Source organism: Diuraphis noxia, unplaced genomic scaffold (assembly GCF_037042655.1).
Source record: "Diuraphis noxia isolate RWA-SAM2 unplaced genomic scaffold, SU_Dnox_SAM2 contig0005, whole genome shotgun sequence".
NCBI lineage: Eukaryota > Metazoa > Arthropoda > Insecta > Hemiptera > Aphididae > Diuraphis > Diuraphis noxia.
Window position 1 is genome coordinate 11427992 of NW_028301715.1, and position 10888 is coordinate 11438879.

General features: G+C 29.8%; 1 protein-coding gene across 1 annotated transcript; it reads right to left on the reverse strand.

Moving 5' to 3' along the window:
• Window positions 1-1618: 1618 nt before the first annotated feature.
• Window positions 1619-8926, reverse strand: LOC149054899 (uncharacterized). Its single transcript, XM_089229219.1, has 3 exons — window positions 8819-8926; window positions 2643-2953; window positions 1619-2515 (listed from the first exon to the last, which is right to left on the reverse strand). Exons 1-3 carry the CDS (start codon window positions 8820-8822, stop codon window positions 1883-1885), a joined length of 948 nt encoding a protein of 315 aa, XP_089085345.1. The 5' UTR covers window positions 8823-8926; the 3' UTR covers window positions 1619-1882.
• Window positions 8927-10888: the final 1962 nt, after the last annotated feature.

Genomic DNA, 10888 nt, shown 5'->3' on the forward strand with positions numbered 1-10888 from the left:
AATTCCCTATTGAATATTTTAGATTCTGAAGTGATGAATGTATTGATTTTACAATGATGTGTGTTTTTTTTTTTTTTGTGTCTGTGTACAGCATAACTAGTCGAAATAATGCTTCGATTTCAAACTTTGGGGGTGGTTTCCTATGTAAAATTGAAGATCCTTGGTGCATTATAGAGAAATAAATAAATTTTTATCGATATTAATTAAAAAAAAAACTAATAATGATCGAAAATTTGAAATGCCTATGAATAGTTCAACTTAAGTCGAAATTTTTTGAAAATTGCATGGTGGATAGAATATACATATATAAACATTAGGTAAAAATTTCATGTATCTATGGTCATTTGTTTTAAAGTTACATCAAAAATCAAAATCGATTTTGTCGAAAAATGAGTGTTATTAAGAGTGAAATTAACTATTCCATCAACTAGCGTTTTAGTTGAAAGAAGTGATTCTTGTCTTAAAAGAATCAAGACATACTTGAGAAACACTACTTGCCAACAAGGTTTAAGTTCTTTATCAACAATATCAATTGAAAAGTTATTAATACAATAACTCAAAGAAACCGAACCATTTTATGAAGATGTCATAAATATATATATATATGCTAATCAGAAAGAAATGTTAAAACGACAAAGAGATTATTTTTTTTGCTGTATATGTACAAGTTTTGGTAATACATTTCTCATTTCGTGCAACACTGTAAGCTTTTTGCCAACTGTCTACAATCTGGTATTATAGTATAAAACTTTTTGATTTAAGAGGACGCGACACCTGTATGTGTTATCTCCGTCTTACAAGTGCATAACATAGCAAATTGTACGCTCAGCAGATCACGTTTAGCTCCGTTAGTTTAACATTTAGAGTTAGTTTGAATTCTCATAAAAATTAAAGGTAACATTATTACGAAAGGTTTCTCATAGTCTTTTTATTATATTTTAATTTTAGAGTGAGTTATGTGTATTTTAAGATATACTAACAGTTTACAATTTTAAAATACACATAGCTCGCTTTAAAATTAAAATATAATAAAAAGCCTATGAGAAGCCCTCCATAATAATGTCACCTTTAATTTTTACGAGAGGTCAAACTAACTCCAAATGTTAAACTAAAAGAACTAAACGAGATCTGCTGAGCGTACAATTTGCTATGTTATGGACTTGTAAGACGAAGACAACACATGCGGGTGTCAAGTCCTCTTAAATCGAAAAGTTTTATATACTATAACACCGGATTATAGACGATTGGCCAAAAAGCTTACAGTGTTGCACGAAAATGAAGATTGTATAACCAAAACCTATGCATCTATAATCCGATGTTATAATATGCAACTTTTTGATTAAATCGTTTATAGATATAATTTTCAATGCCAGGCGTCGGTCAGAAATAGGAAAAAAAAATACTTCAACATTAATCCATATAATTTATACGATTTTTATAATTTTTATGATTTTTCATTAGCTACAAACAAAATATTAGTCCCATTTTATTATTATATAATATTTTTGAGATAAAATACAATGTAATAATATAATGGGACTAATATTTTATTTATACCTAATGAAAAATCATAAAAAATTATAAAAATCGTATAAATTATATGATAAATGTTGACGTATTTTTTTCCTATTTCTGACCCACGCATGACATAGAAAATTGTATCGTTAAACGACTAAATCAAAAAGTTGCATATTATGACACCGGACTATAGATGCATAGGTTTTGGTCATAAATTTCTTATTTCGTGGAATACTGTAAAAAATTTGATAATAGACGGTTGGTCAAAAAGCTTACAGTGTTTCGCGGAATGAGAAATTTATAACCAAAACCTATGCATACCGTTTAAAAAATAATCATTCCGTACTCCTCTTTCGGTGATATCTCAATATCGACAGGTACGGCGAGGGGGTGGTGGTCGGTTAATATTACCTCCGGTACCACGGAACCTGGGAGGGTTGGGAACGTCGCCTCCTGCTAATGTAGATCTGGTGTTGGCTGGGGAGGTAGTTGTTTCGAATGTGGGTGGTGCCCGTTTCTCCTGCAAGCGGTGTTGTTGTAATTTTTGTAACCTAATTTTTTCTCTGTACTCCAGCAACCGCTTTAGGTTCCGGCGTTGGCGAGAGTTCTTGAAAACCGGTGCAGTTGGAGTTGGGGCGTTGGGTGTCTTCGCTGTGGGCGTAGTGATGACCAGCGGGTTGACTGCCGTCATTGACGGCATGATGGTCGTTGTAATCGGCCGAGTTTCGGCCTGCCGTTTCACAAATCTGGGGATGCGGGACCTGTTGTTATTCGGAACGGACGTCGTCAGGTCGCCACTTATTCCGGTTTTGAAAGACATCCGGTCTTCCCAACCCCGTCTGTAAGCGGCCCACAGCGCTGGGTCTGCCTGTAGTTCTGATGGCGTCATCTGCTGCACCAGTTCCGCCTGGTTTATTTTCGGCCGGTCACATTCCAACATTTCAGGTGCTTCTGGGAGGGTGGTGGCGGGGTCGGTGTGGGCGTAGCACTGTTCAGACTGTAATAAAGATAACTATACAATATTATGATGTTGTTGGTTTGTGCAGATCACTTCCGCGTAAAGCGTCAATGGTGTACATTCCATGAATTCGATTTAGATAGATTAAAAAAATAAAAAAACTCACGTGTATACTGTCCAATGTAGAATCCATTAGTGTCATAACCTCGTAGTTAGTGGACTGTGCAGGGATGGCCATTATCATCGATTGGTCGTCATCCACTACACAGAAGCCGGTATTGATTTCACTAACCACGGGTTCTGCTACAGCCGCCTGTACGCCGAGGTCTCCGGAACCAGAACGCTTCATCATGGGCCCGGCGCAACAAAATAATTGCCGGATAAAACGCTTAGTTTTTTTCCACGACGAAACTCTGGAAAATGTAGTGTTCGGGTCCATAACTTCACTCTCGGAATATGTCGGGTTAAGAGTTTCCGCTGAGCAATATAATGCAAATATATTTAGAATATAGGTATGAATTACGTGATACGATCGAAATAATAAAGTCTTTTTCAAACTTCAGAACTAAATAAATTAGACAATTACAAATAACATTTGTGAAATGAAGAATACCGATCAATATTTATTTCGAACACTTTAGTTCCCCATAGCAACAAAATTTTAAAATATATTAAAAACTATTTTTATTTATATCAAAGTATAACATAAAGCGGTATTTTCTCCAAAATACATTTTTCTTTAAATTCAATAAAAATCTATATTATGGTGTATAATTTTTCACAATTATTTATTTATTTATTTAAACGCCCGTGAAGGCTCAAATACAATATAATTTAATATATAATGGGTAAATTCTTATTTTCGGCGTCTTATTAGAAATATAATGGTAAGTTTTAAAAATAAATTTAATTGTTTCCCTAAATTGCATAATTGTTACTATCACTTTATTATGACTCAATTATAAAATTAAAAAAAGCTGGTAAGTCGTGGATGTCACTCTGCTGTACAGTAATTTACAAGTGGGTTACTGTAATGGATGGAATTTAATTTGAATCTAATGATATGATATCATTGTATACCTACGAAAAACGATTCTGAGCGAAGGCGGTTTATCCGTCTAGGATATATTATAGTTTATTAAAAATTTTCAAATCTTAGATTTAAAAAGAAAATTTTTCATGAATTTCTAACTTAAAATAATTTTGTGAATTTTTGTGATTTTACGTATTTTGTCAAAGTTCAAACTTTGAATGCTTGTAAAAAAAAATTGTGACTATGAATTTCTTTTATTTTACAACTGCTATTGTAACAATATGTTAAGAGTCTTGTATTAAATTTTCAAGCTTTTCTGCCAAACAAATAAATTTTTATTGATATTAATTTTAAAAAAACCAATAATTATCGAAAATTTCAAATGCCTATGAATAGTTCAACTTAAGTCGAACATTTTTGAAAATTGCATGGTTGATAGAATATACTTATATAAAGATTCGGTGAAAATTTCATGTACCTATGGTCATTTTTTTTAAAATTACATCAAAACCCAAAACCGTGTGCGTAAAATTTCCCGTTTTTCCCTTAATTTTTAGTTTGTTTTTCTCGATTATTTAGAAAAGTATTAAGAATTTTTCACTTTTGACCCCCCAAAATACCAACTAGATTCACTTTCTGATCGAACGAGGTACTGAAGTCAAAAATCGAAGCACTTTTACTGCCCCAAAACGTGATGACAGACACAAAAAAAAAAAAAAACACATATCATGGTAAAATCAATACATTCATCGCTCCGGTCAGAATCTAAAATTTAGTCCAATAAATCTTTCCGTCAACGAATGGGAAGTTAACAACTTAATATTCTGTTAACTTGGTACTAATAATTTATGTTTAGTTTTTTTTCAGCCGATGCGTGATGAATAGATCCCTATTAGTTGATATAATCACTAAAATAACCATGAAACCATATAGTTACTATATTTAAAATAATTTAAAAAAATATTGTGTTTAACATGGGTATGTATAATTTATAATGAATGAAATGCTTTTTGTTTTTTGTGGACGGAAATAAATGGACAAAAAGGGAGCTCATTGGTACTGCTATATTATATAAATGGATTCAGCAGCTCTCTGAAAATATAACGGAAATATCCTTATATTCCGATACATGTAGCGGTCAAAATCGGAACCAGTTTGTAGCAGCTTTATTTCTATATATTGTCACTCATTCAAGGATCGAAATTATAACACACAATTTTATGGAAAGTGAACATTCCTACATGGAAGTAGACAGCATGCATAGCACTATAGAATCGGCCAAAAAAATGTTCCCATTTACACTATGCCGGATTGGTTAACTATTTGTCGTCTTGCTCGTTCAAGTAGACACAATAAAAAATGTTCCAATTTACACAGTGCAAGTACACAGATTTTTTGGATTTAAAAAGCTTAGCAAAAATAATAATTAAAAATCGTTCCTTAGATATACAAGGTAATAAAGTTAACTACCAAACTGGTTGAAGATTTTGAAGTATGAAAATAATATGAGTGGTGTTATTCAGTTCAAATATAATTATTCTGATAAGGAGTTTAATATTATACGTATTAGTGGAAGTCAAAAATCGAAGCACTTTTACTGCCCCAAAACGTGATGACAGACACAAAAAAAAAAAAAACACACATCATGGTAAAATCAATACATTCATCGCTCCGCTCAGAATCTAAAAAATGACAGAAAAACGGGAATTTTTACGCAAAATCAGTTTTCGACCAAATCGATATTTTTATATGGTTGTAATTCAAAAACTAATCACTGTAAATAATTGAAATTTTCACCAAATATTAATGTTAGTGATATATATATACAGTTTAATTTTCAAAAATTTTCGACTATTTTTGAGATATTTATAGACAACTGAAATTTTCAATTTGTCTGAAAATTTTTTTTTGAAGATAAAATTTTTTTGGCCCTATCATAATACTTAGTATAAGTTATTCTTATAGTGATTAAGAAATTATAAGTATATATAGTCACAATTTTTATTCACAAGCATTCAAATTTTGAATTTTGACAAAATACGTAAAAATTACGGCAATTTTCAAATTATCTTAGATCGAAATTCATAAAAGTTTTTCTTTTTAATTCTAAGATTTGAAAATTTAATACAAGGCTCATAATATATTTTTACAATAGCAGTTGAAAAATAAAATAAACGTATAGCCACAATTTTTTTTTTACATGTATTCAAATTTTAATTTTGACAACATACGTAAAAATCACAAAAATTCCGTAAATTATTTTATCCTAGAAATTCATAAAAACTTTTCCTTTTATACCTAAGGTTTGAAAATTTAATACAAGGCTCCCAAAATATTTTTACAATAGCAGTTGAAAAATCAAGAAATGTATTGTCACATTTTTTGTTTATAAGCATTTAAAGTTCAAATTTTGTCTAAATACGTAAAAATTACGAAATTTCGCAAATTATTATAAGCTAGAAATTCATAAAAAATTTTTTTTTTAAATCTAAGTTTTGAAAATTTAATACAAGATTCCTTACAAATTTGTCAATCTTTATCACAAAAAAAATGTCCACCGGAAATTCAAATTACATTTTTATTAGCATTTGAATTTCAAATATTGACAAAAATTCGTCAAAACCATGAATATTTGCAAATTATTTTGTAGTTCAAAATTCATAATATTATTTGTATTTATATCTAAGGTTATAAAATTTAACAACAAGTTTTCCATAAGTTTTGCTTCAAATAGCTATAGAGAAAATTTGAAGCGTCATTATAGGAAAAATGTTTTGAGCGTTTGAGTTTTAAATTTTTATGAAATCGCGTAATGATAACGATTTATCCTCAAACCAGGTATTCGTCTATCTATGATAATATAAGGTATTATGAATTATGATAACTACACTAATTGATTAACCATGCCATATGCAAAATGCGTCTTAATTGAAAAATAAAATATTTGTTTCAAAATAGAATATATGAAAATATTTAAATATAATATATCCTAGACTGACAAATCATCTCCGTTCAGAATCATTTTTCGTATACAATGATACCTATCATTGCATTCAAATTTAATCCCATCCATTACAGTAACCTACAGTACAGCAGAGCGACATCCACGACTTACCCGCTTTTTTATTTTATTGTGACTTAAAATATTTGTATCTTATTATTTTAGAACATGAATCAAGAGCGATAGAATTGATTTTACAATATTACAAGAACCAGATCAATGCATTTGATGAATTAGTAAGTAGACCTAGACGTTAATTTAAACAGATAATATTGGTCCGAATTCTTCATAAGCGGAGTATTTTTAAAGTGAATTGCGAAAATTTACCGTAAAATCCAGTAAAATTATTTATTTTAATGTTAGGCTGGTGACTATTAATTATGATATAAGTTTAATTAATACTATATTATTTTTGATTTTAACATATTAAAAACATTTCGAATATTTTAATCACACATTTTTTCTGCAAGCCAAATGACAAAAAAAAAAAACTTTTCACATATATGACGTAAATTTCTGTTTCTACACTTATTATATGTATTTAGGTATAGCTAAATCAAACTGTCCTCCGGTTAGAACTGTTTATTCAAATGTAATTATAACAGTAACTTGAAAATGTAACAATACAATAATATGGTATCACACTCAGCTGGTTCCCCCAAAACATCGTTTGTCATTTTTGAACTGGGCAATTGAAATATTTTAAACTCTCTAAATTCAATCATTTATATTTTTAACTCTATTTTTATTATATCTACCATACTTTTCTTATAATTTACAAATTATAATACATGGATTGTGTGCGAGAATTTTTTACTACAATCATCGATGTCGATGAAAGTAGGCTTCTGGCTTAGAGCCAAAAAGAGCGCTATCTTAAAATGTAAAATCGTTTAAACTTCAAAGTTTACAGTAGTATCTTATTTCGTAATAAACGATTTTTAATGATTGAAAAATCTAAAAAATCAAAGTTGTTCTGTGGGATAAGTCTTGTAATTTTTGTTTGTTAAAAGACAATGATAATGTAAAAAAGAGTTAGGTAAAGACCTTACAATTTTACAGATCGAACATTTTTTATTACAGATATTTTATTATCACTTAGAACCTTTTTGTTCTTCATTAAAATTTGTGGGTTTTTTTACAAAAATTGGGATGTGATGTGATTAAGGCTGTAACAATATGTTGGTAGTATCATCCAAATCATAAATATTCAATTATTAATTATATTATTTATAAATATTATTGCATATATGTTTGACACAATATAAAATATTATGATAAGTAAAAGTAGTACGTCTTGTTGATTATTAATCAAGTATTAATCGGGTAGAAAGAATGTCAGTTAGTTTTAACGCAATATTTTAATTCTGAAAAGTTGTACTTAGAATTCAAATCACTAATAAATAACAATTCTTTGTAAGTTTTGTTCACTTAGAATATTTTAATTTTCAACTACTATTCAAATAATGCGCCTGAATAGTAATTTATTGTGAGCTTTGAGCTTAAATTATAGAACATTGATAACAAAACTTAAATGTATAAAAAGTTGGCTTTCACAAAAATCAAAAAATTGGTTTTAGTTCTAAGCATACAGATTACCAATTTTTTTTTATAGGTATTGGTATAGTGTTATGGGCACGTAAGTTTATTTTAGAAAAGTTCCGTTTTTGTCGTATTATTTTTAAACAGGGTTTTACAGACTTACAGTATTAATTTAAAATAATATAATACATCCACAATTAGTTTGAACATATATTATAATGGTACGTATCATATTATAAAATTAAATATTTAGATATACCTATTTTTTATCATGTTACAAATTTACAACAAATTACAATATTACATCATAATTATAGACTTAAATGTTATAGTGAACTATATCATATACATAAATTGGGTAATGAAATAGGTATAGCATGCATGACGTTCATAAGTAGTTTAAGTGATATTGTTGATCTCCTAGGAATATGCCTAGTGGTAGGCGCGGTTTAAGACTGGGTTTGGTGGTTTTTCGGTGATTTTTAAGTTGATATCTCTTTCGGTTTCATCTAGTCTGTCGTGAAAGTTTTTAATTTATTTGTTACCCCAATGTCGATTGGTATAGGATACGGACCAATATGAGGTTTTAGTACTATTATCAGGAATTCATTTCAAAGGGTTTGTCAGTTTGTCCGTCCAGAATGCAATGCACATCATCATAGTTCAATAAAATTATACACACAGTGGCATCAGAATATCTACCTACCTAATATTGGTGTTCCTTATTGTTTAAACGTTATATTATAATATTATTATGTTCGCTCACCCATCTTACTTGACACGCGTATACCATATAAACACACGTATCAGCGTTGATAATATTCAGCTAGTAACTATGATATTATTATCCTAACTAGTGTATTACACAATACGATGAAGAAGTTTTGCCCGAACACCTACTCATGTATAAACCGCAGTCAAACACGAACTAATAATAATAATAATAATATATTCCGTTGATTTGTCAAACCTGCAGACGCCACCGCCGCGCCGTGTCGACGACTTCGATATAACAATAATATATACATATTATATATCATAATATTATCCGCAATTCCGCATACTATCTATATATGTATGCGCATATAATAACACTTGTCGTCACATTTTATTGTCAGGAAACCATTGAACGATCGTGCGTATAATATGTGTGTTGGTGTGTGTGTGTATAGGCATTTTATTATAATGCGTGTTCGTTGTGTATTAGATATATTATCAAACGTATATAATATGCAAATGAGGAGTCGGTGGTCGGGACTGGTGGCGCGAAGCCCTGAGCGAAATTGACATAATGGTAAAAGCGAGGCCTTAGAATACGCGTCACAATATTATATTATTATTATGTATATTTAACTGCTTGGCAGTCTCCCACCGAACGTTTGACGGAAGATAACCTACAAACTCCCCTTTGCAGTGTACGTATAGGTGTACCACAACCACAGTGCGAGTATGCTTACCTACATATTGTCATATTATAGTACGCGTCAGTCGTGCTACAGTACCTACACGACGCGTGTCTCGCAACATATTGGCGCGAACAATATCCGCCCGCGTATGCCTAATAATAATAATAATAATATTGTGGATTATTGAGGGCGTTTAATTAGTAAGGTTTTGATGGCCATAACATTGATGACCTTAAATATGATGATTAATATTATAGAAACAATATTATGTTGTGACAATATCGTGTGACGTGTGTGGACGAAAAACTCGTTTCTCACGTTATCCCGTAAAAGGAGATCTTCCCGTCGTAGAAGTATTTTTTATATTTTTTTAATTAAGGACACAAAGCATCATTTTAAAATAGAATTTTAGCTGTATACAAAACATTGTAAAAATTCATTTCGAGTAAAATGCACAAACAAAAATTTAAAATTGGATTTTAATAATAATGCGATTGATGATTACATGCAATTGTGTATCTAAGATGACAAATATTATTTAATTGTTTGATGATTTGAAGTTTAGATTAGTTTTGTTAAATTTTCTATTCAGTACTTCCCAAATAATATGTTTCATGTTTATATGGGTAGTGGGTACTCTTATTGATGTACCTATATACAATATATGTATTAATCAATTTACACAAATTAAATTCAGAATAATTAATTATTAAACTTAAAGGTATTAAAGTTTTTTGCTGTTAAAAAGATCCAATTTTCTTCTCTGTGAACTAAAAGTTTTTTGCCTTAAAATTAAATTTCTATAAAAAAAATGTTCTAATATTTTTAAGTTTTTTTTTATTTTTAATTAAAAAAGTTACATTTTATAGAAGTATTTTTGTATATTATGATGATCGTATCTTTTATATTTACGCTTCGATTTCTTTCACAAATTGTTTTTTCAATCTTATGACAGAATAATACAATTATCGGTTATAACGAGTAAAATAAAACGAACTTGACTAACGACCTTCCGATTACTATGAACAAGTTACTACTTCAACCGATGGATCAGGGCGTTTTAACGAACATTAAAGCTCATTAACGGAATTAGTTGATACCCAAAATGATTGAGGGTAATGATAATCAAGTAGAATCAAAAACAACTGTTTTGGATTTCATAATAATGCTGGATAAAGCTTGGCGTAATTTAACATCGACGGGTGTGATGAGTTTGAAACTGTACCGCCAATATCAGAAGCTCATGATGCATACATAGAGGGCACTAGAAAGATTTTATTACACAAAATATGAACGTACAGATGCTGAAAGAAAAGCATTTGACTTTATAAGAAACATCGATCAACACTAAATACACTAAGCAAAGTTCGATCAAAGATTATTTAAAAAAATTAAATTCGAGTGTTTTATAATTATGTTTAAGTAAATAA

What these genes read in the sequence shown, in the direction of transcription:
- LOC149054899 (XM_089229219.1), bottom strand. An exon ending in CTACATTGGACAGTATACAC is followed by an intron (nt 2,516 to 2,642) that starts GTGAGTTTTTTT and finishes TCTTTATTACAG; the next exon opens with TCTGAACAGTGCTACGCCCA.